The sequence below is a fragment of the Gossypium hirsutum genome, chromosome A05 (assembly GCF_007990345.1).
Source record: "Gossypium hirsutum isolate 1008001.06 chromosome A05, Gossypium_hirsutum_v2.1, whole genome shotgun sequence".
Lineage (NCBI taxonomy): Eukaryota > Viridiplantae > Streptophyta > Magnoliopsida > Malvales > Malvaceae > Gossypium > Gossypium hirsutum.
Window position 1 is genome coordinate 47747721 of NC_053428.1, and position 20628 is coordinate 47768348.

The following is a 20628-nucleotide window of genomic DNA, read 5'->3' on the forward strand; positions in this document are numbered from 1 at the left end:
TTTTCGAGCCATTTCTTTGTAAGGTTGTAACTATCTTAGCTTTATTTAAATATAAAGACTTTTTTTAAATATATTTTCAATTTGTTGGGAAACATATTTATTTTAATGTTTTTAATGTATTTGATGTATTATATTTTTTAAAAAATTTATTTTTATATAAAAATAATATAAAAAGTTTTCAATACGAGTAGACTAGACCAAGCTCAGGTTTAGCATTTATATCTGAGCCGGGTTTGGAAAAAAATCAGACCTATTTTTTTGAGATGGGCCTGAACCTAGAAAATGAGCCTAAAATTTTATTGCTTAAACCCAAACTCGACTTATGATTAGGTCTAGTTTATTTCAAATGAAAAATAAGTTTTGTGAATTTGTTTTGAAAAGAAAATTAAAAGTCAACAATTCATTTTAATAGTTATTACTAAATATGATCATTGATTTTGTGTAAATATTTTGGTTCTTATATAGTTTCCAATTTATATATTATTTTAATAATTTTATGTATTAATTCAATTTATTATTTTTATTATTTTTAAAGTGATATTTTATTCTCTCAATTATTTTTTCAATATCAATTCAATTTTAATATAAATTAAAATAACCCATATTTAATTAGCACAAATATATTTTTAAAATTTAAAATATATTATTTAATAGATTAAAAAATATATAAAATCACATAAACTCACATCACATGATATTATATATTTATGGGGCTTTTTGTGATCATGACGACGTTGGCCTGGCCGTACATAGATTAATATATTTGTATGAGAAAACATAGCTGATAATTCTCTGGATATTCAGAGAAAGTGAGCAAAGGTCAAAGTAAGACAGTTGAAGAGAGAGAGGGGGTAATGGTTTAAGGGAAGGGCAGATCAGAAATCTCGTGATGGAATTTTCATTCTTTTCTTAATTTTTGTTTTAAAAACAAATTTGGGTTTTGATTTTTATCAGCAGTAAAAATGTTCAGAGTTTATAATCTGCAGTAAGTTGCAGGGATTAGTAGGGAATTTTCAGCTTCATCTTTTCCTTTTCTCGTGATCTTTCCTCTTTTACTCTTCTTGTAAATTTCTTCTTCTTCTCTTTTGGCCATTGACCATTGATTTTGCTTTGTAACCTAGACAAAAACTTCAACAAGACTGAAAGAACTAGTTGCTAAGAAACAGCAGATAGAAAACCAGATAAGATTGATCGATCGTGTTAAGGGAATTGGACTGTTTTAAAAGATTGATGGGTCGTTGTGGGAGGCATAATGGTGCAGTGAGGCAATATATAAGATCAAAGGTGCCTCGTTTAAGATGGACTCCTCAACTTCATCACTGTTTTCTTCATGCCATTGACAGACTTGGTGGCCAACACAGTAAGTTATTCCTCTTTTTTTTAATATTACTTTTAAGATTATGAGAGAGACGAAAATGCTATTTAACAATGGGTTTTTTTATTTCATTCATGGTAGAAGCTACGCCAAAGCTTGTTCTTCAGTTGATGGATGTGAAAGGACTCACCATTTCACATGTCAAGAGCCATCTTCAGGTCTATTTCCTTAGCTTTTCAACTCCTAATTTGTTTCTTTGAAATTGTTTGTCCTTTGATCTTTGTTGTTCATATGGTTTGTTTTTTCTTTCCTTTCTAACCAGATGTATCGAAGCATGAGAAGTGATTATGGCAGACAGGGTATCTCCTTTTAAATGCTTCTTTTTTTTTTTCCTTTAAATTAAACCCAGAATTTCTATGATATTTTGCCGGAATATTTTGTATTTTGGAGTTAAAAACCATGTGTTTAACTTCATTTATTATCTTCTCTCTCTCAGAGTTTCTTCATTTATTATTAATAACTTGTTTAATTGCAAATCTTCTACATTTGGCATCTTTGATGAAAACCCATGACTCACTTGTCCGAATCAAACCAAACGACGAAAATCCCAAGATATATGCATGCATATTATCATAAACTCATTTTTTCTTTCATTTACATTAGAAAAATTGGTCTCCTCTACCTAACAAAGTTTTTGTTGACTTTTTTGTGTTTGATTTTTTGGCTCTTTTTTTCTCTTTTTTGCAATGACAGTTACGAGCTCAACCCATGAAAGAAGACAATCTTTTGATGATAACCATGGCTTTGATGGATGTGTTGTACCCATTGAAGAATCATGTTCTCATTTGATCTACAATAATCGATTCCCTCCTAAAAGGTCAGCAGCTTAACTTTAGCATTAATGGCCCTAGATGTTATAGCTCTTAGGCCAACTTTTCAGTTTTCTATGGTTTCATTTATCCAAACACTTTGGGTCACTCTCACCCAATGAACATACCAAGATTTGAGACAAAATCCCGACCAAGAACAATATCCGATGGGTTGACTTTTCAAATTTTAGATAAAAAAAAGGTGATATTGTAATGCAAGAAACAATCAAACCAAAAAGACTTGTGTTGCATGATGTTTTTCTTTTTGATCTGATGAGAATCTGCACTATGCATGCAGGCATGGAATATTTGAGACGAGGGTCTCGAATACGTGCTCCTTTGATGATTATAAGCAAACCATGGATGCACGTAAGAGGATAAAACAAGACAACGGGGATTACGTATGGGATCAAACAATCAACTATTCTCATTCACTGGGTCAACCCTTAGCTTTGTTTCTGCCACATGATCTTTACAGTCTCAACGCTTTCAGATCATATTCACTGGTACAACCTGATTTCCTTGAGCTACGCTAGATAAAGCACTTCCCTCTCTTCCTCACTCGATATATTATTTCTACTTTTCCTTTTAATTTTTATGAGGGTGATTTTCTCCTTTTTTTTATTATTAAGATATTAATATTTATATAAATTTTGTTAAGTTTAGGATATTGCATATTAATATATTGGTAAAAAAATTTCTGTAAGTTTTTTATTTACTCTAAATTTGATATAGATGATTTATCTAAATAAAAATGAAATATTATGGTAGAGTTCACATATATTAATATAAGCTATCATAATTTTAAAACTAATATAATTTTAGGTAATAATTTTGTTCATAATTGATATTTTATCAAGCCAACTAATTTAACACAATAATTAATATTTTATTATATAAAAATCAACATTGATAAAATTGCTTTATTTTTCCAAGGAAAGAGTTGTATTATGTGGTCCACTGCAATTCTAATTTCTAACGAATAGGGGACCCTTTTTTATGGAAATTCAAACTCAATTTTTATTGCATCGGATGGACCACAAACATTGCTTCTCTAAAGCCTATGGTCTTCACTCATTAAAAAGGTGTTAGGATTACCACTCTATTGACTTTCTTCATCGTATATTTTTGAACGCTTTTAAAAAATTTTCGAGTAAAATTAAATTATATGTTTATACGACGATAAAAATGTAATTTTATTGTTTTAATAATTTATATTTTTATATTTTTTAAAAAATTAAATCAAAATTTTATTATTTTTGAGGTCGATATGTAATTTTATCATTGTTAATTTAAAATTATAAATTAAAGAATTATAAAAAGGCTTAAAAGATATTTATTTTAAAAAGGCCGGAACACTTGTCAACCCTTTTGCTTCATTGAAATTTTTTTTCAAAGAGTAAAAAATTCATGTGCTAGACCTAAAATTATATTAAAAAATTACATCTATATCCAAGTAATATAGATTTTCTTCCCTTTCATCCTATGTTATTTCCATGCATCATAGTAATATTTAAGTTATTATATATTAATATATTATATTCATATTTTATATTAATCTGTGTTTTAATAATTTTTATTCCTATCCAAAATTCTCCATATATAGATTAATCGACGCAAGTTCTATTTTCTTATTTTATTTTACAGTTTCTTTTTTTTTACTGTAGTTTTTAGTTGTTACTGGTAAATCAAATTTGTCATAGTAGTAAATGCTTCCCCTATTCTGTGACTGCTTTATTTAATCAAATTGATTCACCCAGGGGCTTTCAGCCATCTGATTTCTAGCATAAATGTTTATATTGGGCGTGGACTCTGACCTATCATATGTATGGTACTCCAATTCGTAAATGGATGTCAAATATGAATGTTGTGACATGAATTTGCATGTAGCGGTAATTAAACCACAGCTTTCCTTGACTCAGGCAACCAAGGTAGAAGTAGAAGATCCGAAACGTGCACATGAGCAAGACGCTAAACTTATCGAACGTAATATAAGGAGCCAGGAAGAAGATGATGGTGGAGGTGGTGGCTGTGAGTTATCATTGTCATTGTCATTGCAATATCATAATACATCTTCCACAAGTGAAACCAGCAGCAGCGAGGCATTCTCTTCGTACTTAAGATCAAATTATAAAGACTGCTGGGGCTCCTCTTCTACTTCTACTTTTTCATCGTCATCGTCATCTTCATCGGTCACCCGACGTAGTGCTATAAACTTAGATCTATCCATTGCTCTTTGTGGGAAATAATGTTTAGTTTATATGAATCCTCCTCCTATAGCTTGTTTCTTATTTCTTTTGTTTTTGATCATCTAGGGTAATTTTCGTTTCCTTATTATACTTAAACATGGAATCTGCAGTTTTGTTTAATTAGTTCGTCGTGTAGTCATTTCCAAGAGATATCACTAGCTTTCTAGTATTTACATAGAATTTGATACATTATCAGTATGTCTAATTTGATCCTCCACGTATCATTTGATCTAGAAAGGTTTAATTAAATTGTGGCCGCAACGTAACGGCAGCATCGTAATGGAAATGAAAATTACTATGATGCAATATCGGCACAACGCATCACAAAAATCGCATCACGATCGTTACAGTTAAAATCCGTTATGTAATGCTACAATAGTTATTAAAAAGCGGCGCAACGCCGCATTAGCACTGCAACAAGTCATTTAGAGCTTTGTTTGCTTAATTGCAAACTTAATTACACCTAATAATCAAATTTAAAGCTTCTACAAACTAATGTTGGAGTTTTTCAATGTTTAGGCTATAACAAGATAACTATAGTAGGCAACCACCAAAATAATCAATGGCCAAAAATACTTGTCAATGAGTCAAAAGAATAAGGGAATCAAAATGAAAACAACATTGAATCTTAATAATTTTAAAGTAAGAACCAGAAATAATCATTAGTAGAATGACAGTAGTAAGCATGAAACTTGTAGACATTGTGAGAGACTTAAAAACTAAATTCCCCTAATAAGATACAATAAAACAATTAAAATGATTAGGTTTCTTGTTCTTGAAAATTAAATAACACTCATAAAATGTATAAATATAATTTGTTAAAAGTAGACAGGTCTAGATCACGTTTCATGTAAGCTATAAAACTTTTTTTTAGTTTGACAGAGATTTTTAATTTTAAACTTTTGGTAGTATATCAAATTTTTATATCAATTATTATATTGAAGAGTTGTGCCTACTTGTACAATTATTTTGGCAGGAACTAGGCATGTGGGTATTGAGTTTTCTTTTGAATTTTTACAAAATAAAGTTGTCTAAAGCTATGTGAAATAAAATGAAATGACAGTATCACATGCTTTGTGTAAAAATAGGAACTAATGTATATATATATATCCTTTTACTTTAAAATTCAGCTAAAAGCTTAAAAACAAAAATTGCAAAGGGTCCAATTTTTTTTTTACACTACTAGTCTACTACAGAATAACATTTTAGGGTGAAAGAGTAAGACTATTGAATTTCAAATTCTCTCAACTATTTTCTTCAACATTTCAAGGGCTACTTCTTCTGTTTTCTATTTCAAGAGTTGCATTCTTGAGTTAATAATGAGGAATCAACATCATCTCAACTCATTTGTGAAGCAAGAAATACAAGTTATGTAATTATTCTTTTTAAAAATTATTATTTCGTTTATTACTTAGTTTAAATAATATATTTGTCTTACAAGTTAAATTTAGAGTTGCTATGTAATTATTATTTTTACATATTTAATTAATAATTAATTATATTTATATTGAATTTTATCTGAATTTTTGTAAATATTTTGTAGTGTTAATTATAAGTTTTATATTTTTTGTGAATCTTTTGTATTATTAATTATAGGTCTTATAATTTTTTTTCCATTTTTTTAGTTTTAAGTCTTATTAGTAGTGTTTCTGCTATTAGAGTTTTAAGTCTTATTATTTTTGTTTCAATTTTTAGTTTTAAGCCTTGTCATTTTTGTTTCATTTTGGTGAATACTTTTTATTGTTAGTTTAAGTCCTAAAATTTTTGTTTCATTTTTATGAATCTTTTACTAGTTGGTTTGAACTTAAGTAATGATTAATAATAATTTTCATGCAAATATAAGAAAAAAAATGCCACGTTTAAGAAATAAAGAAGATGCAGCTCCTAGTGATGATTATGGTTGGAGGTGGGGAGAACCTGTTGAAGGTAATCATAATAATGTCAAATGTAGATTTTGTGGAAGATTTATTAAAGGAGGAATAACACGGTTGAAAGAGCATTTGGCTGCAAAAAAGGGAATGTAGCACGTTATCCACATGTCTCGGTAGAAGTTAGAAAAACCATTGTACAACATCAAGAATATCATAGTGAAAAAGCTGCGAAGCAGAAGAGGAAGGAAGAATTAGAGGAAAGAATAAGATTAGGAGACCGTGGAGACTATAGTGATAGTGGTGGTGGAGATGATGAAGAGTTAACTATCGCAAGACGTGAGAGTATGAGATCTCAAGTTGAATAGGAAGAAAGGAAATGTCGAAGAGCAAGAACTGGTTAAGATTCAGTTTTTGAAATTGGAGGAGGTAGTAATTCTAGAACTCAAAGAATTAGACGATCATTTAGTGTCTGTAATTCTGAAAGAAGTGGGATGGAACGTCAATGGACTAATCTTGACCCTCCTAGAGCTAGATTAGCAAACATGGATCTTGTTCTTGAAAGATAAAAAAGTTCGAATCAATCAAAACTTAGTTCGAGCTTTCTTAAAAATGCAAAAGCTAAGCTAGGGAAAGAAATGTCTAAATTGATATTGCATGAAGTTTTACCTATTTCTCCAACTTTTACTTCAAGTTGCAGCGAAAGTTGGAAAATTGGTTAAGGGTCCTTCAGCTTATGAGGTGACAAGGGTGTATTTGGAAGATGAGTATAAAGAGATACAAGAATGGGTAAATAGCTTTAGGCCTTTATAGGAAGAAAAAAGGGTGACGATTATGTGTGATGGGTGGAAAGAGACAACTAATAAACATATAATCAATTTCTTGATTTATAGTACAAAGGTACTGCTTTTAAAAAATTCATTGATGCTAGCAGTGTTACCTCTTGTACTACTGAGTATTATTTTGGTTTAATGGACAAAATAGTCGATGAAATCAGTGAATAATTTGTTGTTCAGGTTGTTACAAACAATGAAACAGCTATCAAAGCCGATGGTCAAATGTTGATGCAAAGAGAAGGCACTTGTATTGGTCTGCATGTTCTACTCATTGCTTGGATCTTATTTTGGAAGAAATTGGCAATAGGAAAAGTGTGAAAAAGGTCTTAGATGAGGCAAAAAAGATAACTTCTTTCATATATAATCATACTTGGTCAATTGATTATATGAAAAAATATATCAAGGGTGCAGATTTCTTGCAACCTGGGATCATTAGATTTACTACCAATTTTATTGCTTTGGAGAGCATTGTTAGAAGCAAACAAGCCCTAAAGGAAATGGTGACTTTTTCAGCATGGAAAAGGTTCACATATGCAAGAAAACCAACTGGACTAGAAATGACGGAAGTCATTAACTCAAGTGAGTTATGGAAAAAGGTTGTTGATGTCTTAAATATCCAAGAACCGTTCGTTAAAGTGTTAAAAATATGTGATGGCGATGAAAAACCAACTATGGGTTTTACTTATGAAGTTATGGATCAAGAAAAGTTGGCAATTCAAAGAGATTGTCACTATTACCAGAAATATTGGGATATTATTGATAAGAGATAGAGTGATCAACTAAGTAATAATTTGCATTCTGTTGGTACATCGTAAAACTTTTAAATATTTTAATTTGTATAGTGTTTTATTTAGATATTTACTATATTATTTATTATACAGGATATTTCTTAAATCCACAATTTCTGTATGGAGGCAGTTCCACAAACCATGTACTTTGTGAAACCATGAATGGAGTTAGAAATGTTATACAAAAGCTAGAGCCTAACATGAGTAATCAAGTTTTGGAAATAAATCAAGTATATATTTATATACCTAAATTTGTAAAGGAACCTATAAATTCTTATATTGTAATTACTAATTTATTTATTTTTAGTTGTTGCTATATCGAGATAAAGTGGATTCTTTTGGAACACCATTAGCTCAAGCTGCAATTCTGAAGATTAATTCTGGTAAAAAAGAATTTTACCTTTATAGTTTTGTAGATAATAAAGATATATTTATAGATACTTTACGAATTGATTCTTATTATTTATATTTTTTTTTGTGTAGCTGAATGGTGGATTAATTATGGAGGTTGTGCTCCTCAACTTGAAGGCATTACTGTTAGAGTTTTGAGTCAAACAACTTCATATTCAAATTGTGAGCACAACTGGTGTAACACTCCTAACCCGAATCTGTCACCGAAATAGGGTTGCAGAGCATTACCGAAATTTACAGAACAAATAAACGGATATTTCATATCATATATGTAATACCCCTCACCCTTATTCACTGTCAGAATAGGGTTACAAGGTATTACCGATCAATACACGTCATTTATCATACATGCATCATACATTTATGCATTCATATTCAAATACCATTCACCATAATTACGTTGTCCCTTATAAGGGCCTATGAGGCCTTAAACATGCATTAGAAGTGGTTCGGGACTAAACCGATAACATATAAGAATTTTAGAAGCTTAGAAAAATTTCAAACATATAAGGGTCACACGCCCGTGTGAACAGACTGTGTGCCTCACACGGTTTCAGACACACTCGTGTCACAGGCCGTGTGAAAACAAGGCATACATACTGACTTGGGTCACATGACCGACCACACGCTCGTGTGTCTAGCCCGTGTACCCTTCGAAGTGGCCACACACGCCTGTGTGCTAGGCCGTGTAACTCACTGACTTGTACCACACGGCCAATCACACACCCATGTGTGAGACTGTGTAGAGCATACTGACTTCAATTCAATTTCAACTCGAAGGGATATATGGCCGTGTAGCATGACCTGTGTCACACACCGCTGAGACACATACCCGTGTCTCTGCCCGTGTTGTAACACCCCTAACCCGTATTCATCACCAGAATAGGGTTACGAGGCATTACCGGACTTATACACTAGCATTTGTACAAAACCGAGTCATAAATTTACATTCCAAATCAAAACTTTTCAAATTTCACCATAAAGACCTAATATGGGCCTATGGGGCCCAATATATGTCTAAAAGTGATTTGAAACTAAACTGGTAACTTTGGAAAACTTTAAAAAAATTTCTTGAAGTTAGGGGCACATGCCCGTGTGGCCAGCCCATGTGGCTTCCATGGACATGTGGCCAACCCGTGGGCAATTCTGACTTGCAATTTCTTAAGCATCAAAAGGGCACATGGCCTGGGCACACGCCCATGTGGCTAGGTCGTGTGGTAAACTAATTTTTCACCATTTTTAAGCCATTTTTCACACTATTTTGACACACGACCATGCTTGAAACCTATGTCCTTCACACGACCAAGACACACGGCCGTGCCTTTTGCCCATGTACTATCTTGACTTCACATTTAAGGATGCAGAGGACACACGGTCATATCACACGCCCATGGTCTTACCGTGTATCACACACGGTCTGATCACACGCCCGTGTGCCAGGCCATGTAGACTCAAAATGAGCCATTTTGCCTCAAGTTTACGAACCCTACATAACTTAAGCTTCAAGCTAATAATTTCTTCAGTTTTTAACTCAGCCGAAACTCGATTAAACACACTTAATACATATCCAATTAAACAATAAATTATCCAACCAATGTAACCTCATTGGTACCATAATTCATATCAAAATTATACTACATTATCATACTAATCAAATTCATGAAATTTAACTTCCAAAATATGTATATTTTATACCATGCTTCAACATCTTTCATGTTCATTCACTATCATTTACAAAATAACATCTTAACAACTTAGGTACAAGCCATTTTACCAAAAGAAAAGTATTTCACCACTTTAAGTCCGGGATTGGCTTGGAAGCTGAGTCCTTAGCTTTCTTTTGTACCTAATCCTGCGCACGGAAAACAAACCGTACGCTGAGTATGCACTCAGTTGTATTTCTATAAACTAACTCTTAAACAAATATTAACATCAAAATGCATTTAAGTTACTTAATTCAAATCTATTGGCACTAGTTATATTTAAAGTTCTTTTTTAATGAAACGTTCAGTTCAATGATATCAGTCAGAAACAGTCGATTTTCAGTACAATGGCACAATCATTCAATAATTCATTACATTAAATTACCCCTATTAACATAACTCGAACCTTAACAGATACACGAATCCAACTCACACACCGGGATAGTATATAGTGTTTCATCAGCCAAAGCCGGAATACACCGTAACAGTAATAGTAATAGTAACAGTAGCAGTAGCAGTAGCGGTACACAGAGTACCACATCAGAACGAATCCGAAACAGTAATAGTAGTAGGCATTTACAGTGCCTCATCGACACAGTCGGAATATCCCTGAACATTTCCAATCCTATGGCATGCCAACTATATCCGACTAGCCCAACACTGTTAATAGGGTTTTCACTTTCAAATTTTTGTATAACAGTTAATACATTTCAAATTTAACAATACTTACATTTAATTTACTTACCATACATGATAAAGCAATACATACAACATTTAACTTAAAAGCTTAGTTTATAGAAATACAAACCGTAATTCTCGAGTTTTTTCGTTATCTTCGTTCACTTTCTCTTTTCCCTTCTTTGATGACGTTTCCGGTGTTATGTTAGCTACGAAAAATATTAACTTTTAAAATCATCAATACATATCATTTAATAACACACTCTTCTATTTTCCATGTAACTTTTACATAAATTCCAATTTAGTCATTCCACCATAACTATTCTTTCTCTTCAAATAAATCTCATATTTTCACTTAATACTTACTTTAAACAAGTTTCAGTTCTTAATATTCAATATAAAATATCAATTCTAAATTTCTTTCAATTTAATCCCTATTATGTCAAAACTTATTTCTCTTTTTACAATTCAATCCTTCTCCCAATTCTAACTTGAATTTTTATCACTTTATCTCATAATTTACTAAATAGTTCAACTTAATCAACATCTAAAAATTCACTAACTTCCTAAATTTTAACATAATTCAAGTAGAGCTTTGTTCTAGGATTCCAAAAACATCAAAATTACAAGAAAATGGACTAAATTGACTTACCAATTAAGCTTCAATCCCCAAAACTCTATTTTTCCTTTCTTTTTCTTTCCCTTTTTCTTTCTTTCTTTCCCTGTTCTGTTTCATCCTCCTTTCTTTCCTTTTTCTTTATTTTATTTCGTTTTATTTTCTTTATTTATTTTAACTATTATATTATATTATTATTAAATTTTAATAATTATTATTATTTACTTTTAATATAAGTAAACATATACTTTTATTACATATATATGTATTATACTTTATACACATTTGTCCTCAATTCGTTTAATTGCTAATTTAATCCTTTGACTTTTCTTTATTCTACAATTTAACTTTTACCCTTTATTCAATCTAGTCCTTTCACTAAATTAGCCTTAATTCAAACTAATTCACTTAACCAAAATCTAATTAACCACACTACTAACTTCGTAAATATTTCTAATTAATATTTACGAATTCATTTTGCGGAAATAATGACCCGAAAATTTAATTTTTCTGATACCCATAAACTTTAGGTTGTTACACGTGTGGACAAAAATAGGCCATTTGCAAAGCCAATTTGTCACCCTTTCTACACATACCTACACAATCTCATAAGGTATAATTTTAAGTCACAAATATACAGCCAAAGTTCATTAACCAATACATAACCATACCATATTCATTTCAACTAAATTCAATAATCATGTCAATACCAAATACTTATTCAAATACTTATCAACTCAACTTCTAAAATCATACTTCACCAAATGTATTTCATAAGCATTAAACTCTATAATTCAATTAACCATTTGGAATTATAAAACCATAAATATTTTCATACCAAACATGCCAAAATAAGCCATCACTCATGGCTATTTGCACAACCAAAACATATACATTTGAAAGCCAACTCTCATGGCTATATTTATAACCAAAGTATCACAACTAGCCTATACATGCCATATACCATATATACACAACTCAAAAGTACCAACTTAGGTGTTTGATAGTGCGATGAAGTCTCTGACAATTCCTGGATCCAAGCTAGCTTCGTAAAACTATAAAACATTTAAAATTAAACAAAGTAAGCTTTAAAACTTAGTAAGTTCATATGTGAACATGAAATAAACACAACATTCATATAACAATTCAAAATAGATAATATCATCAACATCTAAAGCATCAATTCATGAGCTAACATAAAATTTATTCATATCCTCATTCATGAGTTCTCAACTGCATCTATTTCAATACTTGAATAGTTTTCTGTACATACCTATACCGAAACCTTTCTATTTCTTATCAATACTCTTATCAAACCGCTTCGGTTTATAAGTACTTACGATACAAATTCATCGATTTTCTGATGCCATAGTCCAACTATGGTCTTTCATATACATTGCCAAGGCCCTGCCGTGGTCTTTCATTCACATGCCATAACCCAGTTATGGTCTTATTATTCGATTATCATAGCTTGGCTATGGTCTTATTCGGCAACTTGCCTTACTCAACTTGTACATTTCATTTAATATCTCAATATTCATCCAATAGAAAAACAAATACTATCTCAATTTCATCCATTCAATAAATAGATACACATTTAAGTTCATTTATACGAATTTACCTCATATTCAAAATTGTTGTATCGGGTCAACTACTCGAAAACCTTGATTTTCCTCCAATCTAAATCTGAATTATTTTTTTCTTGATCTATATGAATTCAAAATTAACTCATTTATTCATTGATTCATTCAATTGAATCCACAAGCACATATTTAGGCACACTTTAGCCCTTAAAATTTCACATTTTTACAATTTAGTCCCTATTTCACAAATATACAAAATTCACACAATTCAAACCAAATACATGCTAGCTGAATTTCATAGGGACCCCTAGCAGCCCATAACTTTCATTTATTCCACATTTCAACCCCTTAATTTACATATTTCACAAATTAATCCCTTTTTGACATTTTTGTCAAAAATCACTTTACAAAACATTAAAATCTAGCATCAATCTTTCATATTTCAACATTAAACATCAAATAACTCAAGCATTCAACAACAGAAACTTGCTAAACCTTTAAAAAATTCAAAATCTAAGGTACGGGCTAGCTAGAATACAAAGCAACGATCTCAAAAACGTAAAAATCATAAAAAAACTGAGCTCAAACCATACCTTAATCAAGCCTAATGTGTCTCAAACCCTAAGTGTTCATCAATGGCTTTTTTTCTTCTTCAAAATTGGGTCATAAGAAGAAAATATGGACAAAATTTCTTTTGTTTTTATTATATTAACCTTTATTAATGAATTACTATATTAACCTTAATAATAAACATATAAAATCATATAATGGATGTCCATTAATGTCCATTAACATCTAAAATGGTCTAATTACCATTTAAGGCCAGCCAATTGACACCTTTAACAAATAGAATGCAACTTTTTCATTTTACGCGATTTGATCATTTTTCTCAAATTGAGCTATTAAACGATAAAATTAGCTCACAAAATTTTCACACATACATGCTATCATGCTGTAAACACAAAAAATAATATTAAAATAATTTTTTGACATCAGATTTGTAGTTCTGAAACCACTATTTTGATTTATCTAAAATCGAGCTGTTACAATATAGCATTCATATCAGAAACCAATCGAAATCAAGGATAATGTCCCTTATGTGAGCCTTCGAGGCCCAAAATGCACATTAGAAACAAGTCGAGACTAAATTGGGCACTCAAAGAATTTTTAAAAAATATTAAAATTTTTCAAAGGTGCAGGGGACACACGCCCATGTGGCCAGGTCGTGTGTCTCACACGATCAAGAGACACGCCTTTGTCTCAGGCCGTGTGGGCATTCGAAATAGGGACACATGGCTGTGTCTCAGCTCGTTTCCAAACTTATGAGCTCTTTGACTTGGGTCACACGGCCAAGCCACACGCCCGTGTGCTAGGCCGTGTGAGCATTCTGTTTTGCAAATTAAAATATATAAAGGACACACAGTTATTCACCTGGCCATGTGTCACACACGGTTAAGACACACTCCCATGTGGACAAAAATAGGCCATTTCCAAGCCACATTTCTCACCCAATTTGCCAACAACCTAACCAAACATTTTGGACATCAACAATCTATATCAAGGCATTCAACCAAGCCAAAGCCAAATTTTATACATGATATAACATCACATATATCCAAGAATCCATACATACCAAATTAACCAAATACTCATGTATGCAAACATGACAAGGCCATGTATATATATACCAAATACAAGCCATACAAATGAATAATCTCAACAAAATGTTTATATGCCAACATTGGCCAAATTAACCTATACATGCCATTATAACCAAAATTAGTTTACTATTTATACCGAAATGGGCTGTTGGATCGTGTGAATCTACTCTAACCAGCTTCCAACCAAAATGAGCTTCTAATTTACTATAAAACATGGGAAATAAAATAGAGTAAGCATTTAAGCTTAGTAAATTCATATAACATGGAAATTAACTTACCATTCAATTGCATTTAAGGTAAGCATACAAAACTTATCCAAATTATTTTGGCCAAAGCCTAAACACATATCTTCAACATGTTAGCCAGGTAACACTTTCAATAACCAATAAACATGGATGTACATAATCACTAGGCAAGTTTCACATACATGTATCATCCCTCTCATGTTTCAATATATCATGTAATGTCATTTCCATGTATTTCTAAGTATATAACAGTAATAGTTCATTTCAAACTCAGAATGTCTCATATCAGAACTTTGCTCGCTGAACCATTTAAAATATCATTAGATATAAGGGTAGTACACACGAGGTGTACAAATTTGTAATTCGTCAATTCATATACAGGTATGCCCATACGAACATGTAAATGGGAAGCTCTTTGGAGCCATGTAACGAGAAGCTCATGTAAGCTGTATAACGAGGTAGCTCAACTGAGCTGTATATCAAGAAGCTCATACGAGTCATAAATCAGGAAGCTCAAGAGAGCCATTAATTGAGAAGCTCGTGAGAGCCAAATATTGGGATGCTCATAAGAGCTGTGGTGTGTCTGCAACACATGTAGGACCACAACCAATCTGGGAACCCTAATGACATGTCATTTGTATCCATCAAATTTCTAAGGTTCAAACGAGACTTTGTACTTGTCAGATATGTGATCAATAACACACATGGAAATTTATACAAATCACATACACAACAATATTCAATTCAAATCATACAAATATAAAATTTAGTTACACGAACTTACCTCGACAAGTGTTCGTAATTTCGTAGGCTATTAATCCGATACTTTTTCTTTTCCTCGATCTAACTCGGTATTAGGTTTATCTGGATCTATATATGAATGAATTTAACTCAATTTAATTCAATTCATATTCAATTCAATCCAACACACATCTTTGGTAAAATTACTATTTTGCCCCTACACTTTTAATTAATTACGATTTTATCCTTAAGCTTGGAAAATAAAATTCATAAAATTTAATCCTTATTCCAAGCCTAGCTGATTTTCATTCATATTAATAGCAACCCATGTATTTCACAAAATTTAGAATTTTTCCATAAATTTTTCATCTTTTCAATTTAGTCCCTAATTGATAAATTCATCAAAATTCTCCGTACAAAAGTTATTTATCTAACAACAACCTTTCATTTTCTACCATAAAACTTCAAAATTCAACTATACTCATTCATGAAAAAACTCTAATACTTTAATAGTTTTGCAAATTAATCCCCGAGATAGCTAGATTAAGTTATTACGATCTCGGAAACATAAAAATCATTAAAAATGAGACAAGAATACTCACCTAATTAGGCAAAATAAGCTTGCTTGAACCTAAGTTTCCATGGCTAGGGTTTCCATGTTTTTGTTTTAGGAAAGATGATAAAAATGATAATAATTTAATTATTTATTTCATTTATCATCATTATTTTATCATCTTTACAAAATTAACCTTAATAATTTCTTAATTTCCAATGATGAATAATCATCCTTATCTACTAACTCTTATAAATGGTTTATTTTCCATATAAGGACCTTAAATTTTAAATTCCATAGCTATTTGATACTTTTAGCTACTAGAATTCAACTTTTGCACTTTATGCAGTTTGGTCCTTTTTATCACATTAAACATGTAAACAGTAAAATTTCTTAACAAAAATTGCATACGATATTTCTATCATACTATAGACTATAAAATAATTTTAAAATAAAATTTCTTCTAACTTCAGATTTGTGGTCTCAAAACCACTATTTCGATTTCACTAAAAAGGGGTTGTTACAACTGGAGTACATTTAGTTTGATCCACACAAAGAAGAGTAACAGGCTCATGCATAAAAAGCTTCAAAAATTAGTTTATGTCCATTATAATATGAAGTTGAAGCTAAGACACATGAAAAGAAAAAGTGTAAAAGAGTTAGAAATGGGATTTAATCCAATCAATCTCGATAATATTTTTGAAGAGGATGATCCATTAGAAAAGAGAGGATTCTACGCTTAATAGTGAACCCAATTTTTCATGGTTGCTTGAAGAGTTACTGAATGAAACCGATGAATAAAATGTCGATGAATAAACTCAAGGCGACGATATGGATGACATTTCACTTGCTCAATCTAATAAGGAAAGTGTTCAACTATTGACATCAAGTGGTGGTGATGGTGATGGTCCTAGTGGAAATAATGAAAATGCATGCCAAAGAGAACTTGAGCACATGTATTCTGGCACATTTTATGGAGGCCAAGGTATAGCTAGATATCATTATGCTGTTGATTAAAGTTTGTATGAAACAAATGCATATATTCATTTACAACATAGAAGAGGTAGAAATGATAGAACTCATGGGAGGATGAGAGAGAACTTTCATGATTCATTTACAGGCTCATCATCACGTAGTTTAACTACAAATGAGAATGAAATTAGTGAATCATCATCTCAGAGTTCTCATTCCTACCAACCAAATGCATTTTATCCACCTTACTTTGGACATAATTCAAGCTATGGATCTTTTGGTTATCATTTACTTCATCACATGTTTCCTACCACTGATGCATCTCATGGTTCTATCCCTGCACATTTTGCATACAGTGTGATGCCTTTTTCACATGGAATGGGAGGTGATTGAAACCAAGGGAGTGATGAAAATAGAGATGATTTAGATCTTCACATCATTTAGTATGGTGGTGAATTATATAACAAATGGAGTTTTTATATTTGTATGTTGTTATTTTTCTTTTTTAAGTTGATGTAAAATTAACTTTTCATGTCAAAATATGAGATAATTTATATGTTGTTTATTAAAATTATGGTTATTATTCATGATTTAGTGTGATAATGTTTGTATGGTTCATATTTGTTTTTAATGAATTTTTATTTATAAAATTAGATTTTTATAAACACATAAAAGAGTATCATTAATATTAGAATAATAAAATATGATTGTAAAATGTATAAATATAATATTTTTGAAACATTGTGATTTTTGAAAAAAAAATCACGTCCGTAACAACTATTTTGTGTTACATAACGTCCACAGCATCCGCAACCACAACAGGCTCTGCATCCACAATTTAATACTATGGGTTTAACACAAATCAAGAAGCTTGTTAACTTGGAAACAATGAATTGCTATGTGTACAACTTTTAATTATTTGGCTGCATGGAATATACATAAATTATCACATGTGATTCAGCATTTTTCATTAAACTTTATCCTTTTTCTATTTTTGTTAAGAAATAATATAAAAGAAAAAAGAAGATATAAAAAAACCCAAACCTAAAGGAAAGCAAAATTAACCTCTCAAATTAAGAGAGGGAGCCACAACATTAATCCCTTTTTTTGGGACTAAAGGAGTTATCCCTTTATCATCAGAAGATTCGAGAACTATTATTGGAATAAAAGAATTTGTCCCTCTCTTCAATAGCAATCGTGTCTACAAAAATCATAAAATTGAAATGAAAATTATCAATTAAACCCTCTTCATTTGTGGCACTAGCTAAAAACCCCTAATCACGTATCTTTGCAACAAAGTAACACATCCCTAAGTTTCTATCAATATTTGTAAAAGCAAACCTATATAGCTTCTTGAAGGTAGTAAATATATAAAAGCATTGGAATATCTACTAGGAATTAGAAGCTCACCCCTTATACGTTAGTCTAAGAAGAAAGCCAATAATATCTACTAGGAATACCCCACCAATTATCCAAGAACAATCCCAAAATCATTCAAGATAGCAACGAACCACGAGTGTAAGGATAAGTGGAAACCTGCCTCAAAAACATATAGAGGCAAGTTAAATCCCTGCCCATTGAATTCCATATTAGTCAATTAGTGGATAGCAGTAGCACAAAAAATTCATACATGAAATAGGGAGCTTGGGTTCCCCTAATTCTTAGCATACTTTTCATCTCTACCACTGTGATCTTAAATACCCACAAGGTACCCACAACTTCACTGTTAGATTTCCTAAAGCTGCTAGTCAACCTATTTTCCTTTTATCAACCATGTTATCTAAAAAATAAACAAAAAACACAAAAATTATAACATAAAATAAAAACGAGACAATAACGGTAGAAAAACCCAACTCAAAACAATAAAAGAAACGACAACAACACGACCAGAACACAATGCAACTGAAGAAGAACAAAGTAGTACAATAAAGAAATGATTAATACAACACAAGGAAGAACAATGGAGACTTACCCAAGTAAGGATTTCTTCAAAATCACCCATGAACTAGATAATCAACAGAAAAACTAGTAGAATCTTTCGAAGTTTCCCAAAAAAGTTAAAGTTTTTAAAAGGCATAATTATCAAAAATACCTTCAACATTTATGGTTTTTCATTTTTATGCCTTTGACCTCTCTTTTTTTTTGAATTAATGTCCTCAACATTATAAGTTTTTCACAAATTAGCCCAATTTTAATGGAAAATGTCAGTTGACCTTCAGTTAAGCACTGGTCAAGGAAGTAGCCTATGTGGTGTGCGAGAATATAGATGAAGTGTCAAAAATAAAGAATTAAATATGAGATTAAAATAAATAAATAATTTTAACCCGAAAATTAAAACCTATCATAAAATTACCTTATTCCCAAATCGTGAAATCCCTAAAACTCTTACGATAAAAAAAGCTTCAACAATTTCTAATCTTCAAGAAATTTATGACAGTAAAAGAGTTTGATTGTAAAAGAAATTTCAGGGAAATGAGAGGGAGTCAAATTTTGATTCGATGAAGGTTTTCTTGTTGCCGGGACCACCAGGATATATATGAGTCAGTTTTGGTTATTTCAACTGTTTAAGAGGGAAAGAAAAAAAAGAATGATCCGTGTTTAGTTGAAGAGAACACAAATTTTATTAAAGATGAGTAACCAAATGTTGTTTGTATATGTTCTTTTCAATAGATCAATTTTACAAAATACTAGAGAAGGATGTGTATTTCTAACTTGCTAAAAAGTAGGGATGAGATTCAATAAGACTGTAATGCTAAAAGAACAGAAATGAAATATTAGTGCGAAAATAGCTCTCTGTTGTGGAAATATAATGTCAAGATTATTATATATGTTTCTAGTTTCCTTAGATCCGTGAAAATTTATGGAGATGAAACTTGTAGATGATGATGACCTGGGCACTATGATCTCAATGTATTGCCCAACTGGGATTGACAACCTAGTACTAGTTGAGTTATTCCCTGAGTTAGTCGATCCCAATCCCGTTTAAATTGTCACTCTAATAAGTCAAAATGTCTGGTTTGACTTTGGTCTTAATGTCAGATGGAAAGATCAGTTAGGATGTGGAAGGACATTGCAAAGGCCCAAAAATCCAAACTATGGTGAGATTTCGTATAACAACCTTATTTGGGGTCCCCGTCTAAAGATACATCCAGAGGTGAAAGTCACTAACGCAGATGGTGAAGAAGGGTCCGATAATGATTATGGTTCTCACCATGATGGTGAAGAATACAATTATTCCAATCTGGATGAGGTCTCAAAGATATTGACGATGAAGGCGCAAAGAGGGGTCAAGATGTACACCTTCCTTCAGTCGTGAACCCAAGTCATGGTATAGTTATAAGGAACGATCCTAGGGATGACATTTTGAGTGTAAACCTTGATGCGATGCTTGCACCTGATTCCTCGAGTATTTAGTTATAATACCTGCTCACCACTTGGAGGTAGATTCAAATTTTGGAGAGTTGTTCATAGGGTAACAGTTCAAAATAAGGCAGGCTGTGTATTTCCTATCAAGCGATATAACATGAAGGTGTTGGTGGA

General features: G+C 31.5%; 1 protein-coding gene across 1 annotated transcript; it reads left to right on the forward strand.

Annotated features, from left to right (window-relative positions):
- The first annotated feature begins 709 nt into the window (after positions 1-709).
- Positions 710-4602, forward strand: LOC107955713 (putative Myb family transcription factor At1g14600). Its single transcript, XM_016891513.2, has 7 exons — positions 710-985; positions 1122-1360; positions 1457-1533; positions 1638-1674; positions 2069-2192; positions 2483-2690; positions 4107-4602. Exons 2-7 carry the CDS (start codon positions 1231-1233, stop codon positions 4431-4433), a joined length of 903 nt encoding a protein of 300 aa, XP_016747002.1. The 5' UTR covers positions 710-985; positions 1122-1230; the 3' UTR covers positions 4434-4602.
- The last annotated feature ends 16026 nt before the right edge of the window (positions 4603-20628 follow it).